The sequence below is a fragment of the Bos indicus genome, chromosome 29 (genome assembly GCF_029378745.1).
Source record: "Bos indicus isolate NIAB-ARS_2022 breed Sahiwal x Tharparkar chromosome 29, NIAB-ARS_B.indTharparkar_mat_pri_1.0, whole genome shotgun sequence".
NCBI classification, from domain to species: domain Eukaryota; kingdom Metazoa; phylum Chordata; class Mammalia; order Artiodactyla; family Bovidae; genus Bos; species Bos indicus.
The window spans coordinates 18,705,291-18,727,360 of NC_091788.1; the positions used below are offsets into that span (position 1 = coordinate 18,705,291).

Below are 22,070 nucleotides of genomic sequence, written 5' to 3' on the forward strand. Positions count from 1 at the left end.
CAGCCCCATGGACTGTAGTCCACCAGGCTTCTCTGTCCATGGAATTCTCCAGGCAAGAGTACTGGAGTGGGTTGCCATTTCCTCCTGTTAATTCTAAGAAAATCCCTTCTGAGGGTTCTAATAGAATTGTTGCCATCCCATGACAAAGAAGGTAAAATTGAAAAATATTTTCATTCGCATATCGCTCTGTCTTCTCTTATCTATGTAGATAAAACCAATATCTAATGTGGGGGACTTAATAACTTCAGATGAGAAATCAGAAAAACTCTTTGGGAGAGCAGTGGAGCTTAGAATTGTTTTTAACAATAATTTTAAGAAGAAAAATAGAAATATATAACTTGGTGATGAGAAGGCTAAATAAAAGTGTATAAGGCTAATTCTTAGGATTTTATTTTTGGATTATTTTGAAGTTTATATGAATCACAACAACAGTGCCTGAAAGATGATGCAGTAAATGGTAATTATTACAAATAGTAATTAATTCTTTCCATAACAGAAAGAAGCGGCTACAAATACAATGTTAACTCACCTTTTAGAATACATTTGAGATGCCTGATATTTAAAATTCCACTGAGCAATTAAAAGAGATGTGATAAAATTATGTACTTTTTCTCAAAGGACTTTCAGGCCTTCACTACAAGTCTGTACTCTTGCTCTACAAACAAGTCCATTATACCTGAGCATCTAGTTTCTTTTGCATGTAACAGGTTAAAAAGGAGAAAAGGGTGGTTGCATCAAGCATATCAATAGCAGTAGTAGTAAGTAGCGGACAGAATTAGGAAGAAAAACAAATACATATTACCCCAAAATAACAACCTTCATAGTGTATAATGCAAATGTATGTGAGGATAGTATATCAATTTATGTTCATAAAAGTATGATCAAAATTACCAGCCTAAATTTTGGTTGTAAATAAATCCAAAACTGGCTAATTTAAGCAGGAAAAAAAAGTATTAGAAGGCTATTTGGTAGCTCACGAAATGGACATGAAAGGTAAAATAAACCAGGGTCAGAAAAAGGTTAGGAACTCCAATTGGTTTACATAAGATGTGATTCCTCTGGGTTGTTAGGCTGATTTAATTGTTTTATGTCTTTGAGTGACTGACCACAGGGTCCTGGTTGGTACTCTATGTGTTGCCAGAAAACAGGAATATCTGGTCTGTTCAGCTTCTGTTGTGGAAGGGCACTCCCTCTGCCTAGGTTCTCACAGTGGTGGATTACCCCAAATAGAAAAGATCCTTGGATACTGGTTTGCAAAATTTACAGCTGGGCTTCCCTGGTAGCTTAGTGGTAAAGAATCTGCCTTCAGTGCAGGAGAAACGGGTTCAATCCCTGGGTCAGAAAGATCCCCTGAAGAAGGAAATGGCAATCCACTCCAGTATTCTTGCTTAGGAAATCCCATGGACAGAGGAGCCTGGTGGGTTACAGTCCATGGGGTTGCAAAAGAGTCAGACACTGAGGCTTAGCAACCAAACAACAATTGCAAGCCTAAACCTTAAAAAAAAAACACCTTATAAATTGAGGTTGTATTTAATTAAAGTTAAGGAAGATTTTTATAAATACTGAGGGACATACTGTTTGTCAAATTTTATATTTTTAATTAAAAAAGTTTTGGCTGTGCTGGGTCTTCGTTGCTTTGCAGGGGCTTTCTCTAGTTTTGGCGCTACTGTTCACTTTGGTGCAAGGGCTTCTCATTGCGGTAGCTTCTCTTGTTGCAAAGCATAGTCTGTAGGGAAGCTGTGCGGTAGTTGCAGCGTGCAGCTCAGTAGTTACAGCGCATGGGCTTATTTGCTCCGAGGCATGTGGAATCTTCCTGGACCAGGGATCAAATCCGTGTCCCCCATATTGGCAGGCAGATTCCTATCCACTGTGCCACCAGATAAGTCAAAATTGAAAGTGCACCTGAGTCCTCCAATTAAAAAAAAAGGATCCAGACCACCTGCTGAGTATAAAAATAATAATAAAATGCCCATGAGAGACCCAAAAACTTCACTTAAAGGAATTTATTTAAAAGATAAATTTTCACACTAGGAAAAGTCTAAGCACAAGGATATGAATAGTATCTTTATTTGTAAAAGACTGAAAATAAACTCAATATCTATAATTAAGCCTGAGTGAACTATTTTTTTTAATGTATTTATTTATTTTAGTTGGAGGCTAATTACTTTACAATATTGTAGTGGTTTTTGCCATGCATTGACATGAATCAGCCATGGGTGTACATGTGTCCCCCACCCCCAGTCCCGAACTCTCCTCCCACTGAGTAAATTATTTACAGTACCTCTGTACAATGGAAAACTATATCCCTTAAAAAAAAATTGAGCCTGTGTACCAATACTCAGTAAGCTCCAAGGTCCATTAATTATGGTGGGGATTATATATGTCATGTGCATATACATGATACATGAGAAAGTTATTTCTCGGAGAGGTAGGGAACAGAGGTAGGAGGGAAACTTGAGTTTTTTTTCCCTCTTCATGAGTTGAGTTGTCTCCCCGCAAAAAGATGTTGAAGTCCTAACACCCAGCACCTGAGTGTGACCTTATTTGGAAATAAGGCCTTTACAGAGGTAATCAAGTTAAAATGAAGTCATTAGGATGAGCCCTAATCTAACATTACTGGAGGGACATGTTCTTACCTGAAGGGAGAATTTGGACACAGAGATGACATGGATAGAGGGAAAGCCATGTAAAGATGGACGGCTATAGTGAGGCATGTACAAGCAGAGGAATGCCTGAGGCTACCAGAGCTAGGAGAAAGGTCCAGAACAGATCCTTCCCTAGTGCCTTTAAGAGGGGTCATGACTTCTGACATCTTGACCTTGGACTTCTGCCCTCCAGAGCTGTGAGAAAATAAATTTCTCTTACTCCAAACCACCTCATTTATGGTACTTTGTTATGGTGTTACCAGAAAACTAACCTGTCCCCTGTCCAGTTGTATTTTATTATTCTACCAGTTTATTGCTACCAACCCATCTCCCTCAACCCTCGTGCACACGTGCTCAGTCATGTAACCCCATGGACTACAGCCCACCAGGTTCCTCTGTCCATGGATTTTTCCAGGCAAGAATACTGGAGTGGGTTACCATTTCTTTCTCCGTGTATTTTTTTTTTTTAATCTGAGGAATAGGGATTTGGGCTTTATATTGTCATTTATTTTTATTTATTTACTTGGCTGTGTCAAGTCTTGGTTGTGGCATGTGGGGTCTTTGTTGTGGCTCACAGGCTCCAGATCTCATGGGAGTTCCCCAGTGGAGGGTGGGATCTTAGTTCACTGACCAGAGATCCAACCCACATCCCCTGCTTGCACAGTGGATTCTTAACCATGGGACCACCAGGGAAGTCCCTGTATGTCAGTTTAGAGTTTAGAAACAGTTTAGGGTTTCAGAAAATCAGAAAATTTATAACAGTCATTCATTGTTTAAATGCAAAACTCTGCAGGTAAAGGAAAAGTTAGTTATTACTTAATTTTATAAATAATTTGTGTTACGAAATATTTTTGGCGTATTAAGACTAATGTTACCTAGAGAATATTATGTTTAGTGAAATAAGTCAGGAAAAAAACAAATACTGTATGATATCACATGTGGAATTGAAAAATAATACAAATGAATGTATATGCAAAACAGAAACAGACTCACAGATACAGAAAACAAACTTGTGGTTACCAAAGGGAAGAAATGGAGAAGGAACAAATTTCAGATATGAGATTAGCAGATATGAGCTATTAATATCATGTAAAAAGTAGATAAGCAACACGGACATATTGCATAGCACAAGGAATTATAGCCATTATCTTGTAATAACTTAATGAAGTATAATCTGTATTACAATCACTATGCTATACACATGAAAATAATGTTATTCTTAACTATACTTCAGGTGAAGGCAGTGGCACCCCACTCCAGTACTCTTGCCTGGAAAATCCCATGGACGGAGGAGCCTGGTAGGCTGCAGTCCATGGGGTTGCTAGGAGTTGGACACGACTGAGCGACTTCACTTTCACTTTTCACTTTCCTGCATTGGAGAAGGAAATGGTAACCCACTCCAGTATTCTTGCCTGGAGAATCCCAGGGACGGGGGAGCCTGGTGGGCTGCCAGACTCTATGAGGTCGCACAGAGTCGGACACAACTGAAGCAACTTAGCAGCAGCAGCAGCTATACTTCAGTTTAAAAAAAGACTAATGTAACACATACCAACATAACTCACATACAATTAAAGCTCCCTTTGTAACCACTATCTCAAATAGTGGAATAACCACTATCTCCAATTTGGTATTTATCATAACTATGTATGTGTTTGCATTTTTGCTCCATGTGTATATATCCTATAAACATTACATAGTATTGGGTTGCATGTTTTGTAACTATTACTAATTGAATCTTTCTGCCATTTTTCCTACTTAGCACTGTAATAGTTGCATTCAAGTCGATAATAGGCAAGGACTTCCCTTGTGTTCCAGTGGTTAAGAATCCACCTTGCAATGCAGGGGCCACGGGTTTGATCTCTGGTCAGAGAACTAAGATCCCACATACCATGGAGAAACTAAGCCCAATGCCTCAACTGCTGAGCCCACTAGAGAATCCACAAGCTGCAACTGCTGAGCCCTCACACCACAGGTAGAGAATCCATGTGCCACAGTGAAAGGTCCCATGTGAAAAAGATCCACATACCACAACTCAGGCCAGATGCAGCCAATAGAGATGTGTCCAAAGAGATGTCCTTTTTTAAAAGTTTGATACAGGCAGCTCTCTAGCACAGCTCATTCATTTTCATGACGGGCATGTAAGATTCCAGTTATTCATTATTAAAGCAGTGCCGCAGCAGATATTCTTACGCATGTCTTATATGCATGTGTGTGTGTGTGTGTTGCAGTAGCTTTCATTTCATCTACAACAAGAAGTACTTTTCCAGCCAATAGGACCCACAAATGTTAATTTCTGCTAATCTGTCCCCCAAAATTTCATTTAAATATGTAAACCTTAAACTTTGCTAGATTTTGCTAAATTGTGCTCCAAAATGATTGGGGCTATTTAAAGTAATAGTTTCCTCCTAATATTTTTGATATTTCCAGACTTCTGAATTTCTGCCAACCTGATGAATATGAAAGTAGAATTTCATCATGATTGTAGTTTCCATGTTCCTGATTATTAATGAGATTGAACACCTTTCTGCTTTGTACATTTGACTCTTTTATGTTTTTTTGCCTAATTTTTTTCTTACTCGTCTGTCCTTTATATATTCTGGACTCCAATATCCTACTCTGTGACATGTCTTCATTTTGTTTATGGTGTCTTTTAAAAGCAAGAAGTTGTGGAATTCTTCCTTATGTAGGAAGCTGTCAAGTGTAGTTATTCTAGCCCTAGTAGTCTAGTACAGTTTTGCTATAGCATGTTTTTAAATAATGTGAACCAGCTCAAAATGATTGCTAAAATAGGGCAGTGCTGTCCATATACCCAGAAATCACACTGATTCATGTGCAGCTTTTCCCAGCACATTAATGTTTTACACCAACGGTTTTGTAATAGTTAAATCAAGGAATATATGCCTTTCAGTCTGAAATAGGTGCTGCATGATTTGATTGCTTTAATAGGATCACTCAATAGAAACATGAAATTATTGCAGTAATTTGGGTAAGAGTAAGAGGAGAGTGAAAAAGTTGGCTTAAAGTTCAACATTCAGAAAACTAAGATCATGGCATCTGGTCCCATCACTTCATGGGAAATAGATGGGGAAACAGTGGAAACAGTGTCAGACTTTATTTTCTGGGGCTCCAAAATCACTGCAGATGGTGATTGCAGCCATGAAATTAAAAGACGCTTACTCCTTGGAAGGAAAGTTATGTCCAACCTAGATAGCATATTCAAAAGCAGAGACATTACTTTGCCAACAAAAGTCCATCTAGTCAAGGCTATGGTTTTCCCAGTGGTCATGTATGGATGTGAGAGTTGGACTGTGAAGAAGGCTGAACGCTGAAAAATTGATGCTTTTGAACTGTGGTGTTGGAGAAGACTCTTGAGAGTCCCTTGGACTGCAAGGAGATCCAACCAGTCCATTCTAAAGGCGATCAGTCCTGGGTGTTCTTTGGAAAGACTGATGCTAAAACTGAAACTCCAGTACTTTGGCCACCTCATGTGAAGAGTTGACTCACTGGAAAAGACTCTGATGCTGGGAGGGATTGGGGGCAGGAGGAGAAGGGGACGACAGAGAATGAGATGGCTGGATGGCATCACCGACTTGATGGATGTGAGTGTGAGTGAACTCCGGGAGTTGGTGATGGACAGGGAGGCCTGGCATGCTGCAATTCATGGGGTCACAAAGAGTCGGACATGACTGAGCGACTGAACTGAACTGAACTGAAGTAGATGGAGGCTTGACCAAACTATGCTGGTAGGCCATGATGAAAAGTACAAAAGCCTACTACCCTAGAAAAACACATGTGCACAAGAATGTTTATTGAAGCATTGATTTAATATTGAATAACTACAAATACCACCAATAGAATGGATACACTTTGCAATCTGAATTAACTAGAGCTGCATGTATTGAGTTATATCTTAGACAACAAAGTATAGATGTTTCATATACAGATGGATATGAGTCTGGAGTTCAGGACTGTTGTATAAGCTGGACATAGAAATTAGGCAGTTATGATACAGTTGCTATAAAACCACAAGATTGGGTAAAATTATCAAGGGAATAAGGAGAAATAGAAAAGAGCTCAGAGGACTGAGCCCTGGGAAGGTATCGTTTAGTTTGGAGGAAAGGAGGAAGAATAAACTGAAAAGACAATGATTTTGGGGAAGTGAAGTGATTCACAAGGAGAAAGCAATAAACTGTAGCAAATGCTGCTGATAGGTAAGAAGTATGAGACATTGACTTAACAACATTAAAGTCATTGATGGGCTTGGCAAGAATTTCAGTGGAATGGTGGAGTTGAAGGCCTGACTAGAATGCTTCAAGAAAAAAATGGGAAGAGGAAAATTGAGCTTCTTCAGACTCACATCATCACATCTGCTTACCTAAGTCTTCTGCCCATATATTCCTACCTTTTGTCCTGTTTCTATGAACCATCTGTTGTGCTTCTAGCTAAGGCCTGCCCCTTCAGTTGTGCATTTGCTTTTATCTTTTCTTAGCTATTAAAAACTGAACCTAAATCTCCCCTCCCTTTCCGACATCATCATTTTCTCTACTGCATCATTCCTCTCAGCATGTAAGCATGCCAAATATCTTTCCCACCTTAAAAAAAGAAATTCTTTCTTGATCCAATTTCCCCCTTTAGATACCACCCACATTTTGTTTGTTTATAGCAAGTCTTTGAAAGAACTGTCCTACTGCTACCCAGTTTTTCTTATATTTCATGTATGGAGGCAGGCATGGAATAAGTAGACAGTTGGAATTAATTAAATTTTGATTAACCTATGTAAGCATGAGGAGTTAGAGGAACAAGGGAATTAAGATTCTATGCAAGAGTGTAATTTAAGCTGCTTCAGAAGAGAGTAATTGATAGGGGAGAGAGATGGTGGTAGTATCAATGGACCCAAGTTCCCCATGGGGGCTCAAAGTATTGGAGATAAAGAAAGTAGGGTGAAGTGAGCTGGAGAAAGGGGTTAGTGATTGGGGAAAGAGGTGTTTGAGGTCAGAGAAGAGTCTGAGTTACTGGTAATGACAAGCTCAAGGTTATGACCAAATTTGTAGCTGAGGCAGAAGAGAAAGGAAAAATTACTGAAGAGCCTTCAAGTTCAGCCAATGAAGTGGGAGGCCAAGATCCTGGAAGGATCATCTTTGTAAGTATTGAAATCACCAGCAAATGTAACTGGAGTAGTGTAGAGAATGAGTGAGAAAGGAACTACATTCCGAAAAGATCAAGAAGGAATTGAGGGGGCTGTACAGTAGATACAATAGATACAGTAGATAGAATTGCAGGAAGGAGTACCTAGGTAGAAGATGGCATGGTCTGATGACGTTATTAATGGAGGCAGCAGAGAAAAGAGCCAAGCTACCATTTGAGAGGGCTGCAAGGGGAAACCATGTCATCAGAAGTCATAACCTCTAATTCTGAGAAGTGAAGTTTAGAGAGCTGGGTATTTTCACAAATTAACACTCAGTTTTCTTAAACCACAGTCTCATGATAAAGAGATAGGAATTTATGAATTTTTAAAAATTATGTACAGAAAAAGCCATGAAACAAGTGAAATTCAGCTTCATGTTTGGAAGACATAGGGAGTGGCAAAGGGATTATTTTAAAGGGACCAGTCTTTTTTATTTTATTTATTTGGCTGCACTGGGTCTTAGTTGTGGCATGGGAGATCTTTAGTTGAGGCATGTGGGATCTAGTTCCCTGTCCAGGGATCGAACCTAGGCCCCCTGCATTGGGAGGTCAGAGTCTTAGCCACTGGACCACCAGGGAAGTCCTGGGACCAGTTATTTTGTGTGGTTGTAATAGCAGAATTCAGCCCTAATGTTGACTCATCCTTTTTTTTTTTTTCCAAGAAAAGCTAGAACTGTGGATTTTTGTGTTTTAAAAAAAATATTACAAATACTAACTTGTTTGAAATACTGTGCAGATCAAATGAAACAAGTCAGAGATTCCATTTAGCCATTGTTGCAATTTTATGAACTCTGCTTTTTAAAATAGAAACTACTACCATCTGTGTTAAGTTCAAGAGTCAAAGTCCATGACCCTCAAACTGGCTGCCTTGCTGGGTAGCCTGCAGCTTTTGAGTTCAGTCTGCAGGTTTATGGAGAGTGACTATCACAGGCCGATCACCAAGCAGCACTTAAATCACCTGGCAGTTTATGCGTTGCTTAACTGATTATTACTCAACAGATCTTATTTCATCCCCCTCCCCAACCTTTTCTTTCTCTTTGCTTTCATTTCTGACCCTGATGATAGAATTCCTTTGAAGAAAAACATACTTAGCCTTTTTGAACTTTAATAAAAGAAAGCTTCTGATAGAGGAAAACTTGAAGGTTCTTTAAGCCTGAAAAGAGCTGTTAATTCCTAAACAGACTGTAACATTATAAAATATTTAATGTTTCTTCAAAATCTCCAGTTTTCCTTTAGTCTTAATGATGACTGAGAAGATATTTTTATATTGAAGTAGAAGTCTAAAGATGGTATTTGACTGTGTTTCACCTTAGGCAGAGCAGTAAACTCCCATCCAGACTTAGTTTCCTTATCTGTAAAATGGAGATTAAAAATACATGCCCTACGTACTTCATAAAGTAGCTGTTACAATCAAATGAGAATGTGAAAAGCATAAACTTTGTATGAGTGCTTTAGTAAAGTCTGTTAAAGAATGACAGCTCGCCTAAAGCTTCTGAAATTGCCTATTTAGAGAAAATATTTTAAATTAGAATATATTCAAAATTCAGGAATCCCCATATCAGTAGATGTCTACTTCTAATAGCAACTTTCCTATTGAAAGATGACACTGCTGATGGTATCATTGTGTGAGGTAGTGGCTGAAAAGTATCCCTCTCCAGTTCTGTAAGCATGACTGGTTGTAGTTTTGGTTAAAAATCTTGCTCGTTCAGATGACATCTGATACACATACTCTTTCTTGGTCCCACCATCATCTTTCCCTTCTCACCCTGTACTTAGTTTCTTTTTCATCAAAATTAACAATTATCACTTGAGATTTATACTTAATGTAGAGTCTTTTCTAGCAGCACTTAATACACACTTAAAAGAAGAAGCCTTAACTGAGAAACACAGGATACCTCATTTTCACAGTAATTTTTTTTTAAGTTCCAGTGATGAAAGCTCTAAGGCAGCTTCTTCAAAGGAAGATAATATTGATGAATCCAGTGCAACCAGTGTTGAATATTAGGTGATAAAATCTTTATCACATCCAGCTTGACTGTCCTGTAATTTAGGCTGAGTCTTTTAGAATAGTTACTCCTTTTTATTAGTTGTGTGGTTGTCATACAGCCATGGAAGGAAAAAATTGAACATCACAATCATCAGCAATATACCTGAAAGACAAACAGTAAAATAACACAATCTTTAAGAAGTTTATGATCAGTGATTATAATTTAAGATTACATACAATTATTTACCAAGAGATTTTTAGAGGTGTGTTTAAAAGAATTAGCTATATGACTTCTACATAAAACTGTAGATATTTTGTTTTATTTATTTTTGGCTGTAGCACATGACATGTAGGATCTTCGTTCCCCAACCAGTGATCGAACCCATGCCTCCTGTGGTAGAAGCATGGAGTTTTAACCACTGGACCACCAGGGAAGTTCCATCATGTAGATATTTTAAAGTCTAATATTCTCACATGATTTTTCTTCAACCATTAATCTTTAAAAACAGTACATACTTGGAAAAACTAGTAGGATCTAAATAATGAATTCAAAGGATAAATAGAAAGATCTGGAGTTCTATTTCTAGCTCCATTACTGACTTGCTAAGTGAGAAACTTGACTTGGGTCTCCATTTTAATCTCAACCATTAGTAGCTTTTAGAATTGTATTAAGCAAAGTTTCTGAAACAGAAATTTCAGTTGACATTTTAAAACTTGAATATAAATATGCTTTTAAAAATCACATTAGTAAATTTTCATTTTTGAGGTCATATCAGATAAATCTAGCATACGTATAATAGGTAATTTAAAAGACATTTTTATATTAAAGATTTAAAATTTTTCAATGGGAAACAGATAGAGGGGACTTAGCCATGGGACTCAAATCACTGTCTAAGAGAAGTCTGTGGTGGTTAATGGTTTTATCTTAATGTATATAGGTTTAAAGCTCTATTGTTGTTCAGTCACTAAGTTGTGTCGGACTCTTTGTGACCCCATGGACTGCAGCATGCCAGGCTTCTTTGTCCTTCCCTATTTCCTGGCGTTTGTTCAAATTCATGTCCGTTGAGTCAGTGATGCTATCTAACCATCTCATCTTCTGCCACCCCCTTCTCCTTTTGCCTTCCATCTTTCCCAGATCAGTCTTTTCCAATGAGTCGCCTTTTCCCAGGTGGTCAAAATTACTTGTGCTTCAGCTTCAGCATCAGTCCTTTCAGTGAATATTCAGGGTTGATTAAAGGTAGGCTTAACACTCTAAATCAGTTAAACTTAGATTAAGAATGTGTTTTTATCACATGCAGATTTGATAATTTACTGCTATTTGATAAGGAAATTAAGGTTTGACTAATATTTGGATAACAAATTTTAAAGAGATGAGCCTGTTTTGCAACCAGAAGCTTTAGATTAAAAAAAAAAATCAGAATCAATATAATTCACAAAATTTGACATTTTCTTTATAAAGTTGGAGCTAGAAAATAAGACATGTTTAAAACTTTCTAAAATGGAGTTGCAATTTTATAGAATCAAATAGAATTTACTAATTTTCATTATATGAAATGTATAAGCTAGAGAATTAATTCTATATACATCCTTACAGTCACATTTCTAACATCTTATTAATTTGGAGGAGGTGGCAGCGTGCCTGGGTTCAATCCCTGGTCAGGGAACTAGATCCTACGTGCCGCACCTACGAGTTGGCATGCCACAACTAGATCCCATTTGCCATGACTGGAAAAAAAAAGATCCCATGTGCCATAATGAAGATCAGTAATCCCATGTGCCGCAACGAAGACCTGGTGCAGCCAAATAAATAAATATTAAAAAAAAAAACTATTAGTAGACCTGTCCAATTAGTGACCTTTTTAACTTCTTTGTGAACTTCAGTGACCTTTTTTTACTTCTTAAAAATCAGAAACAGATAATTTATCTTTGAAGAAGTTACTGGAAAACACTAGTAATGAATAGATGAAAAAAAGTTACCGTTATTAGCAGTTTAAAATACAGTTTCTGATATTCTTCATGTTTAGGTATAGATATTACTGAGTATGCTGCTGCTGCTAAGCTGCCTCAGTCGTGTCCGACTCTGTGTGACCCCATAGACGGAAGCCCACCAGGCTACCCCGTCCTTGGGATTCTCCAGGCAAGAACACTGGAGTGGGTTGCCATTTCCTTCTCCAATGCATGAAAGCGAAAAGTGAAAGGGAAGTTGCTCAGTCATGTCCAACTCTTAGTGACCCCCATGGACTACAGCCTACCAGGCTACTCCATCCATGGGATTTTCCAGGCAAGAGTACTGGAGTGGGGTGCCATTGCCTTCTCCGATTACTGAGCGCAACAGATGCTAAATGTGAGGAAAAGTCCTAAATGACAGGAATGGAGGGTGAATGGGAGGAGTAAAGTGTCATGGCTATTCAAACCTGTTAGGCCCATGTTCTCTTCTGTAGGTACCCTCCCCTTCCCCTGCCCCCCCTTTTTTTTTAACAGAAATAAGCAACAAGAAACAAAATGCAAACTATGGATAAAAAGAAGAATGAACTAATTAGAAGGCCAGTTATCCTCATATTCATTTATAGCTGTGAATTACAGTCAGGCTTAAAATAGATGATTAAACAAAATCAAGAAATGCTGATAATTTATATAAGGATATGCATATCATGATTAGTTATTTTGTAACTTTTTTTGTGTTATTTGACCTATTTGAGAAGAAGAGTTTTACATAACTGACCCAGATAGAAATAACAGGAATGCAATTTGTGGAAAATTTTAAAACTACATTTATTATAGTTCTGTATTGTTTCATGAAATGCTGTTCGACAAAATGGGTCAGATGAGCTAAATAGTATTTTATCTGGAGCTCACAAACTTGAAAAAACAAATTCCTTTAGCAAAAAAAGATTATTTTTTAGTGGAAGTAATCACTCGTCACTTCTTTGCCCTCATATCTAAGGGCATATTAAAGAGAGATTAAACTTCAAACTTACTATTCTTAACTTGTTTCTTTAAAGACAAAAGCAGTTTTAACGGATACTGCACAAAATAAAATGTTATTTCGGACATAATATTTCATACCTTTTTTGTGACATTCCATATTGTATTTTAGTATACCCTAATCTTTTCATCATATTGAATAAAAATATACTTACCTAAAGAAGGAGACAGCCAATATACTATAAAAAATTGAAGGAATGCTTCATCAAAACACTTGAAATGCAGTGAAAGTGCCAAAGTTGGATTAAATACAGCTCCTGTTAGACTTCCTCCTGTAATACATATTAACCAGAATGATATCAAACCATATATCTTACATTTTCTTGCAACTAGAAATACAGGGATTACTAAATAAAACTTTTATTTTAGGTATTTAAGTTTTTTTATTCTGTAATTTTTCTTTGCAGAATCACCTGGCATATTATAGAATATAAAAATAGATTATAGATTATAATATGCCAGGTGCAAAAAAGGCAGGAGGACAAAGGACATTAAGAATTTTCATCCAGTGCTTTTGCTGTGGTATATTATGAATACACATTGAAAATTAACCTGCTCTATTAGTATTCCTACACTTTTATAAAACAGATTTGGCTGCCCTTAACATTCAACTTAAATTAATAAAAATATAATGAAAATGTTGTTAAAATGGGTACAATACCCCAGGATCCTCTTGAACAGAAATAACCTTGGTGTTGGAACAAAAAGTAAACTATTCCACTTTTACTTGTCAACAAAGCCCTAAAGAAGTGATTGTGAATGGTATGTGAATTATATCTCAATAAAGTGGTTACAGAAAAAAATTTTAATAAAGAAGTGACTGAGTAATTATGAAAGATCAGCACAAATTCTGTTGCCTGCTTTTCAGGACTTAGGGTCCAGCTCTTCACTTAGGGTCTCTCTCTGAGATGGGGCCCAGGAATTTTATAGCTGTGGCCACAGCAAGTGAGGAAAAGTGAAAGAGGTTGGACTGGCTGTCCAGTGGTACTCACCAAAACTGTGGCTCAGCTTTCCAGAACATACCCTCATTGTATCCCTGAGATAGAGACATTTCTGGTGGTTGTTCCATGTGGAAGCTTGAGCACACTCATCTGCCTCCAACTTAGCTACAGCAACAGATCAGAGATCTTCACAAATTTTACATGGACACATGCCACAAGAGCATGTTAACTGTTTTTATAAAATGCCGTGAAATAAAATTGGAAATTAAGTGACCTTTTCATAAAATTTCACACTTGACAGGCTGAAAACATTGAAGCTTTGTTGAGATAAAGATGTTGAGAAATGAACTGAGTTCACTCCGTGGCTAAGAGTTTTTTTCTTGGCATGCCAGCCTCACAGCACAATTCATATTCATGCCTCAGCAATTATAAATGACATCACATCATGGACCTTCAGAACCACTCTTGAATAGTCAAATCTTGGAATGTTGAGCCTGCAACTGCCAGGGGCCAGCAGAATTATTTGGTTGGCATGTGGTCATTTCAAATTAATGCCACAAAGAATTATTGAGTTCTTATGTTCCGGACACCATGAACAGAAAGGTAAGAACTCACACAGATCTTTCCACACAGATTATACAATAAAATATAATGTAATATGTACAGTGATAATACAAGTGACCTGTGATTTTTTTTAAGGCATTTATCAATAGACAACCATTGCCTTCATAATTAGTTTGCTTCAGTATTCCCATTAGGTCTTTGGTATTTCTATTAGGTCTGAGAACACTATCATTTGGTCTTATATCACGCTAAACCTCCAGTTACTTCATACTCTGTCTTCTAATCCTCCCATCACCAGATCTGCTCAGTATGACTTGGTAGATGCTGCTTCTCTTAAGATGTACAAGTCTGTTCCTCTCTCTTGAGTATGAACTGGCTTTGCAACTTGCATTAACAAATAGAATGCAGCAGAAGTGATGCTATGTGAATTCTGAATGTGAGGAGCAACACTGAATTCTAGGTTCAGGTCTCAATAAATCCATCATTGGCTTCTACTCCTTGCTGTGTTGGAACAATGCGCTGACCGTGTACATGAGCTGATCTAGGCTGATGGAGGATGAGAGGCCACAAGGAAAAAAACTGAGGTGTCTTAGTTGGCTGTTAACTGCTGGACACATGAGTGAAGCACCTTTGCTCTTCCAAAGAAACCAACTGTCCAGCTATATGATCTCAGGGGAATTTCCTATCTAACCCACAAAATCATGAAAAAAAAATTGTTATTTTAAGCATTAAGGGTAAGTTAACTGATTCAGAAATCCATTGTGTCAACAAAAGGTCCAAAACATGGCATTGGCTTTGATATTTTAGGCTGGATCATTCTTTGTTAGGGTTCTATGCACTGTGGGATTTTTAGCATTCTTAGCCTTGACCCATTAAACGTCAGCTGCATATTCATCTTCCCCATATAACAAACAAAAATGTTTCCAGACGTTGCCAAAATTGTTCTGTTGAAAACCACTGTCCTGGAGAACTACTGGTACCTGTATACTAGTAGACATGTATAAGGTTGTTTGTTTATAATAGCAACAAACTGGGAAAAACCTAAATGTTCATTCATAAGAAAATAGCTAAATAAATAACTTTATTATTAATTTGGAATGCTGTTCAGTATTCAAATAATAAGAAAGATCTCTTTACTAACACAGATCTCCAAGATAGTATCATTGAACCACACCACTAAAAAAACTGCAGAAAGTAAGGTATGATTCATCTTAATATGAACACACATAAAATAGTTTCTGTAGGGTCCTATCAATATGTACAGTAAATGTACATAAGAGTTTGGAAGGACATGCACGCACAGAGGACTATACTGGTGAGAAGAGGAGGCAGGGAAGGAGAGGGGACAGGCATGAAGGATGGTAATCAAAAGGCATTGAGAGTCTCATTGGTAGTGTTTCCATTATTTACAAAAAGAACACATTCATGTATTTCGTAGTTAAATATGAATTATTTAAAAAGTAAGAATTATCCATCAGGCACAGAACTTGGAGAAAATGACTCTGAAAAATTAGTTACTATGTATTGATGTCTGGAGGGAGGAAGCCATTACACCTGTTGAAGAAGAGGTATCAACAGGGAGATCCAGCTGGCTGCCAGGAATCTCAGAGGACAGTGTGAACTTGGTGAAATTAGGACAGTCAAAAGACAGAGTTCCAAATCTGGTAATTATAGGCACTTAGGTGTCTCAGCACTCCTAAAGCAAATCAAGTTCTCTGTGACAGAATGACACTAAAATCATGCAAGACTTGTATAAAAGCTACAGTGTCAATTAACTAATTTATAAAGTGACCAGACATCTATGCCAGTTACTGTGGGAAGAACTTGGAGTACATTATTTTTCATGATAGTCTGAAGCGATAGTGTTATTCTCCATTTTAAGGATGAGGAAACAGACCTAAATTATCTATCCTAAGGACATAGTCCAAGAGGCTTATGCTCTTTACCATTGTATTATACTGGCATGAGAAAAACAAAAACAAAATATTTTGTGCCTTGTTTGAAGCTGTTTTTCATTTGGAGATTGGAACCTATGTCATTATGGTTATTGTATTAAATATAAATATATATATATATATAGGACTTAGCTCCCTTCTTTGACAAATAATCTATCCAAATTCTTCATGACTTAGAAGGATTCCAAAAGCTCCTGAATGGAGTAAAAATGGAATTACTTTGGACATTTTATTAGGCTTATTTTAGAAGCTCTTAGGCATAAAATATGGAATACCCAGATATGTATTATTTCTTTTGATTTTTTTAAGTGAATAGACTATTTGCTATTTCATTCATTCTACTCATTCTAAAAATAATGAGTATTTATTTGTAATGGGACACTCTCAGTCCTGGTTATGTTTCATAATGAATAAAACAATTTTAGTCTCTGTACTCATAAAGCTTACTGTTTGGTGGAGGAAGACAGGCATTACATCAGAAAACAAGTATATAACTAAAAGTTCTGCAAAGGAACAGTACAGTAAGAAAGACAACCTACTTGGATGTGTAAAATAGATTTTTTTTCCAATATCTAATTAATTTACGCAGTTCTCTCTTATCCTAGTCATTGAACCAAATTCTCCCCAAACCTAAACCTTCCAAATCTGCATTAATAGTTTTATAGTTTTAATATGTTAATAACACAAAGCTTTTTTTCACTTTATTTGGGAAGCCAATAAATACAAGTGTTAAAGACATCAGTGGCCTCCATCTGCACAAATGTGCAGGGTGCTAAATCAATAAATATGCAATCAGATGCTTAGTCATTGGCTATCCAAGGAGCCTGTAGCTCTGTTGCTGAACAGTTATGTTCTATAAGCTTAAATAATCAGTTCTTTTGATATGACCTGTATAAGTGACTTCTGGGTATCCTCAAATGCAAGTGATTAAAGAAATATCCCAGCATGCAACTTAGTCAAACCAATACTAATATTATCTTGGTCGTGGTGGTTTAGTTGCAAAATTGTGTCCAGCTCTTAAAACCCCATAGACTGTAGCCCACCAGACTCCTCTATCCATGGGCTTTCCCAGGCAAGAATATTGGAGTGGGTTGCCATTTCCTACTCCAGGGGATCTTCCCAACCTAGGGATCAAACTCATGTCTCCTACATTGCAGGTGGATTCTTTACTGCTAAGCCACCAGGGAAGCCCAATAGTGTTTTAGAAATTAAAAAATGAGAGAGAGTTACATATTGAAGTAACTTGTAACAATTCCTGACTTAGCTAATGCTTCCCCTGCCTTCCCTTCCCTATCTATTCTTAACTCCTTCCTGCAAAGTCCATGTCTGCCTGATGAGATACACACTGAGCTAGTCCTAAAACAGTTCACTCTATTTAAATAGCTCTGACCTAAAGTTATGATTTATATCCATAGAAAATAATGGGGAGTGATATGACTTAGTGCAGCATTTCCCAAAGTATGCTCTCTTCTACTGCACACTCCTAGACAAAAGTATTCCTATGTTTGAAAAACTGTTCCATATCTTTCTCTTGGAGTTTCACTATAAACAGTAGCATAGTAAAACTCTGTGAGTCTTAAATTAGAAAATCTGTTTAATCCAGTGTTTGCTAAATTTATTTGGTAACAATCCTTTGTTAACTTAAATTTTGTTATGTTATGGTAAAATATAACATATGCCATTTTAACCATTTAAAAGTGTATATTCATGGCACTAGTTATAATGTTCTGGAGAAGGAAATGGCAACCCACTCCAGTGTTCTTGCCTGGAGAATCCCGGGGACGGGGGAGCCTGGTGGGCTGCCGTCTATGGGGTCGCACAGAGTTGGACACGACTGAAGCGACTTAGCAGCAGTTATAATGTTCAACCATCACCACTATTTCTAAAATTTTCACTGCCCCAAACAGAAATTGTACCCATTAAACAAAAAAATCCCTATTCCTCCTTGCTGCCCAACCCATGGTAACCTCTGTTCTACTTTCTGACTGTGAATTTGCCTGTTCTGAATATTTCATATAAAGTGAAGTCATATAACATTTGTCCCTTTGTGTCTGGCTTATTATGCTTAGCATAATGTTTTCAAGGTTCATTCCTATGGTAGCATGTATCAGAACTTCATTCCTTTCCATGGCTGAACAATATTCAGTTGTATGTACATATTTTTGTTACTTTTTAGGAGCATGCTATAAAATGCTGATAATGAAATGAGTATAAGCTTTAGTGTAAATCTGAACCATGGTTCCAGCTCATTCTGTTAATAGCTGTGTGATCTTGAACAAGGCATTTCACGTTCTTAACCCTCACTTACTTTACTTAAAATGGGAATAATGTATTTATTCATCAGTGGGTTGTTGTAAGGATTAAATACCAAAACTCATAAATTTCCTATATGCTTGCACGCTGCCCAGTGAATATTCTTATCTTCCTTATTTGGCAGAAAAGGAACATCATAATAATCAATATCTGTAACAACAATAAATAATTGTTAGGTTCTGTCCCTGCAGTTTTCATCGCTGTCCAATATGGTACTCACTAGCCAGACATGGCTATTGAGTACTTGAAATGTTGTTACAGTGACTGAAGAATTGAATATTTTAGTTGATAAGTACATGTGACTAGTGGCTGTGATGAACTGACCAGCAAAATATAGATGGGAGCAGTGGTTCTCGGTCCTGGTTTCATATTGGGATCACCTGGGAAAAATTTAAATCTACCATTGCTTAGGCCCCTTCACACAGCAATTAAATCTTATTTTGTTTTTTTTCCACAGCAATTAAATCTTAATCTCTGTACCCAAATATGGATATGTTTAAAACACTCCCCATGTGATTCCTATGTAGAGGGAATGTTGAGAACCACTGCTCTAGTGATCCTTTCGGTCTCTCCTCCTCCATCAATTAGTAGCCTCATTTCAGCAATGTTGATGTCAGTAATGTGAGGGGAAGGAAAAGAACATTTCTGGATATCTTAAATTGTTATTTTATGGGTCCTTTCCAATAACTCTCATTATATTTATGTATAATTTTAAATATTATCTTGTTTCTCTTCTCTCAAAATCTTTGTCACTTATAAAATAGATACTGGCTAATATTATATACAGTATTACTGTTGAAATAATAAATATGTATTAAAAGTACAAAAACAGGAATACCAATTTATAGATTATCAAGAGAGGGATAAGGAACTCTGTATAACATTGTGTTAATTTAAAACTTCTCTTTTTGGCTGCCCCTGTGGGGCATGTGAAAGTCTAGTTCCTTGGACCAGGGATCCAACCTGCACCCACCCCCTAGCTCTGCAGTGGAAGTGAGGAGTATTAACCACTGGACCAGCAAGGAAATCCCTAAAACATCTTTTAAATGTTTACCACATCTAATTAAAGTACAGAGCTAAACTGTGGCATAACTTTTTGCAAGGGATGATTCTGTTCATATACAGGGGATGTTTCTGATTTAGTCCAAACTTAAAATTTTAATAAGCAACTACTCACCAACCCCTCAAATATGCATATATCCTTCCTTCTTTCCTATACCACTCATTTCCATCTGAGTCTACAAAAAGGATGGTACTAGATTTTAAAGAAGGTGAAATGAATCAGAAAGTCTTTCATTTTACCTAGGAAGTTGAGCATATGTTTAAAAATCCTTAAGGTTTGCTTCTACTCATAGTTTCCCTTTCAATGGGCAGAAGACAGAGTCTTACTACTAATTCTTTTTATTAGATTCCTACCTCCCAAACATTTTACAATTCAGATAGTTCTAGTGAAAATATTCTGTTATGATCATTTAAAATGACGTGCTTCATCACTGCTTTTCAAATTTCCCTATCCTATTTAGAATATTTTCCTGTCCTAGTTAGAATATCCACTATATCTGAGATCTGTCAAGGTAAATACGATTTACAAAAAATCAAGCAGATTTCTCAAGAATTATTTTTTTCTCAAGAATTTTCTCAAGAATTATTTTTAAAAAATCTTTGATTTCAAGCAAGTTTTGATTTTAAAACACATCTTTCTTGATAGGCCATTAAAAATTCAAGATGAATTAGAAAGGAAATATATGATTTTAAGTAATTTTGTAAAAAATAAGAAATAGAACTACAGAAGTTTATTTCCCACTCTTACTACTAGCTATTCATGTAGCTTGTGCTTTAAATTGGAAGGAACTTTTGAAACCCAGGATCATTTTTCAGCGAGAGCCTCAGCAAGGATCTATATACCAAGTGGGCAAAAGGTAGCCGATGTTATCTTTCCTCTCTACTATTACAACAATCCCTTTGTAGGATATCTGAACCCTTGGCAGTATCTCACATGATCTCTGTTTCAGCACAGAAGTGGCTTTCTCTGGGTGTTAAAAAGAAAGCACTGAATGGAGGATCTATATTTGCACCCTATCGGTAAAGAATGAGCTGCAAAATGATTAGAATTACGGAAATACCAATACTGACATCATAGAAGCGTAGTAGTTTCGAATGAATCCTGGCAAAGAACTTAAGAGTCTCAAGTCATAGAAGCTCCGGACGTGCCCAGTGTTTTGTGGGAATAACAAACCTGCATAAACCAAAAAGGTGATGAGTGCTGACAGCAGGTGGATACGAAGCTTGGTTCGGACCTCCTGGAAGTGCAGCAAAGCGCTGTGGAAAATAAAGGAGCAGACAGCCTCTATGATGACCGCTTTGGGCAAGTCCACTTGAATGGGATTCCTGCAAGCGAAGCTTCTCTCGCTGACGTGATACTTGGTCAGCCCCAGGCTCCACAGGGCGCTCATGCAGTACCTGCTGCACAGGGCACCAATCAGCTGAGCTAACAGTCTAATCGCACCCGTCTCAGCGGACATTCCCCCCAGCATTATCTGCATCATCACGCCGCACGGGTTGCTGGAGGTGCCCACCAGAGTCAGTCCATGCACCATTGAGAAGAAGTAGATTAGCGTCAGCGGCCAGGTGGGGTGCAGGGGTTCCTGCTCACTCAGCAGTTGTAACTCATGAGTGCAGAAGCAGAGCTGGAAGGTGGCCAGAAACTCCAAGACGAAGGCGTGGGCCATGGGTCCGTTCAGCTGCTGCCGGGTGACCACGCGGGCTAGCCCCGTGAACAGCACGATCGACAGCATCAGCCCCAGCGAGGTGCAGGTATCCTGCATCTCGGGCCAGAGCCCCCGTAGCGCGGTCATGGCTCTCTCAGCACCAGACTGGGCTGCCTGCTCGGGCTCTGCAGGAGGCGGTCTCTGGGCCCCAGTCCTAAGTCCTCAGCCCCGCCCCCTCCTCACGCCCCTCGGGGCGGGCCGACTCCAGACCAGCCGGAGGCCCTGGGGGTGCCACGCTGAAGGACTCCTCCCCATCTCCCCGGCTCTACGCTAGAGTTTTGTTGCCAGAGCCGGGGAGGAGGGGAGGCGACGGGCCTCGAGGAGAGCTCTGCCAGGGCACCGTCTGAGGGGGCCAACGGCCAGCAGAAGCCAGACACACGCCCTCGCTGTATCCCTCAGGGCCTGGGAGCGGGCGCGGGTGGGGCAGGGAGTGGAGGGACGGCGTGCGTCCGGAGGCCATTGCGCATGCGCATGGTGGCCCGTGCGCCCTTGCGAGAGGCTAGACTTGGGCCCCAGGGTCCCCGGCGCTGAGAGGGAAGGCGTGCGCCTCCTGCGCCTTAACAGGTCCTTTGACGTGAGAACCTTGAGGGTTTTACTTTTCAGCTCCTAAAACTGTAAAGCCGTCAAGCTGCAATCCAGACCCCCTAAAGAGCTTTGCGGCCAACCACTTCGTTTTTAATTTCTGGGACGACTGAGAAGACGAGAAGCGGTGGAGGCCGGGGGTGGGG

The 22,070-nt window shown here is 38.4% G+C and overlaps 1 protein-coding gene across 2 annotated transcripts; it reads right to left on the bottom strand.

Annotated features, from left to right (window-relative positions):
• Positions 1-6,438: 6,438 nt before the first annotated feature.
• Positions 6,439-21,752, bottom strand: AQP11 (aquaporin 11). 2 transcript variants are annotated; one of them, XR_011564916.1, is made up of 3 exons: positions 20,708-21,752; positions 12,957-13,073; positions 6,439-9,979 (listed from the first exon to the last, which is right to left on the bottom strand). XR_011564916.1 is itself a non-coding variant. In XM_019955302.2 (3 exons), exons 1-3 carry the CDS (start codon positions 21,427-21,429, stop codon positions 9,900-9,902), a joined length of 816 nt encoding a protein of 271 aa, XP_019810861.1. In that variant the 5' UTR covers positions 21,430-21,752; the 3' UTR covers positions 6,439-9,899. The 2 variants fall into 2 exon arrangements, 1 of the variants encoding a protein (XP_019810861.1); XM_019955302.2 differs by having other exon boundaries at positions 20,811-21,752.
• Positions 21,753-22,070: the final 318 nt, after the last annotated feature.

Excerpts from the sequence above, each read along its gene's own strand:
- AQP11 (XM_019955302.2), bottom strand. The coding sequence starts at position 21,429 with ATGACCGCGCTACGGGGGCTCTGGCCCGAGATGCAGGATACCTGCACC. Across the intron at positions 13,074-20,810 it reads CACCTTTTTGGTTTATGCAG|GAGGAAGTCTAACAGGAGCT; the intron begins GTTTGTTATTCC and ends TATGTATTACAG. Across the intron at positions 9,980-12,956 it reads TTGGCTGTCTCCTTCTTTAG|GTATATTGCTGATGATTGTG; the intron begins GTAAGTATATTT and ends TTTGTCTTTCAG.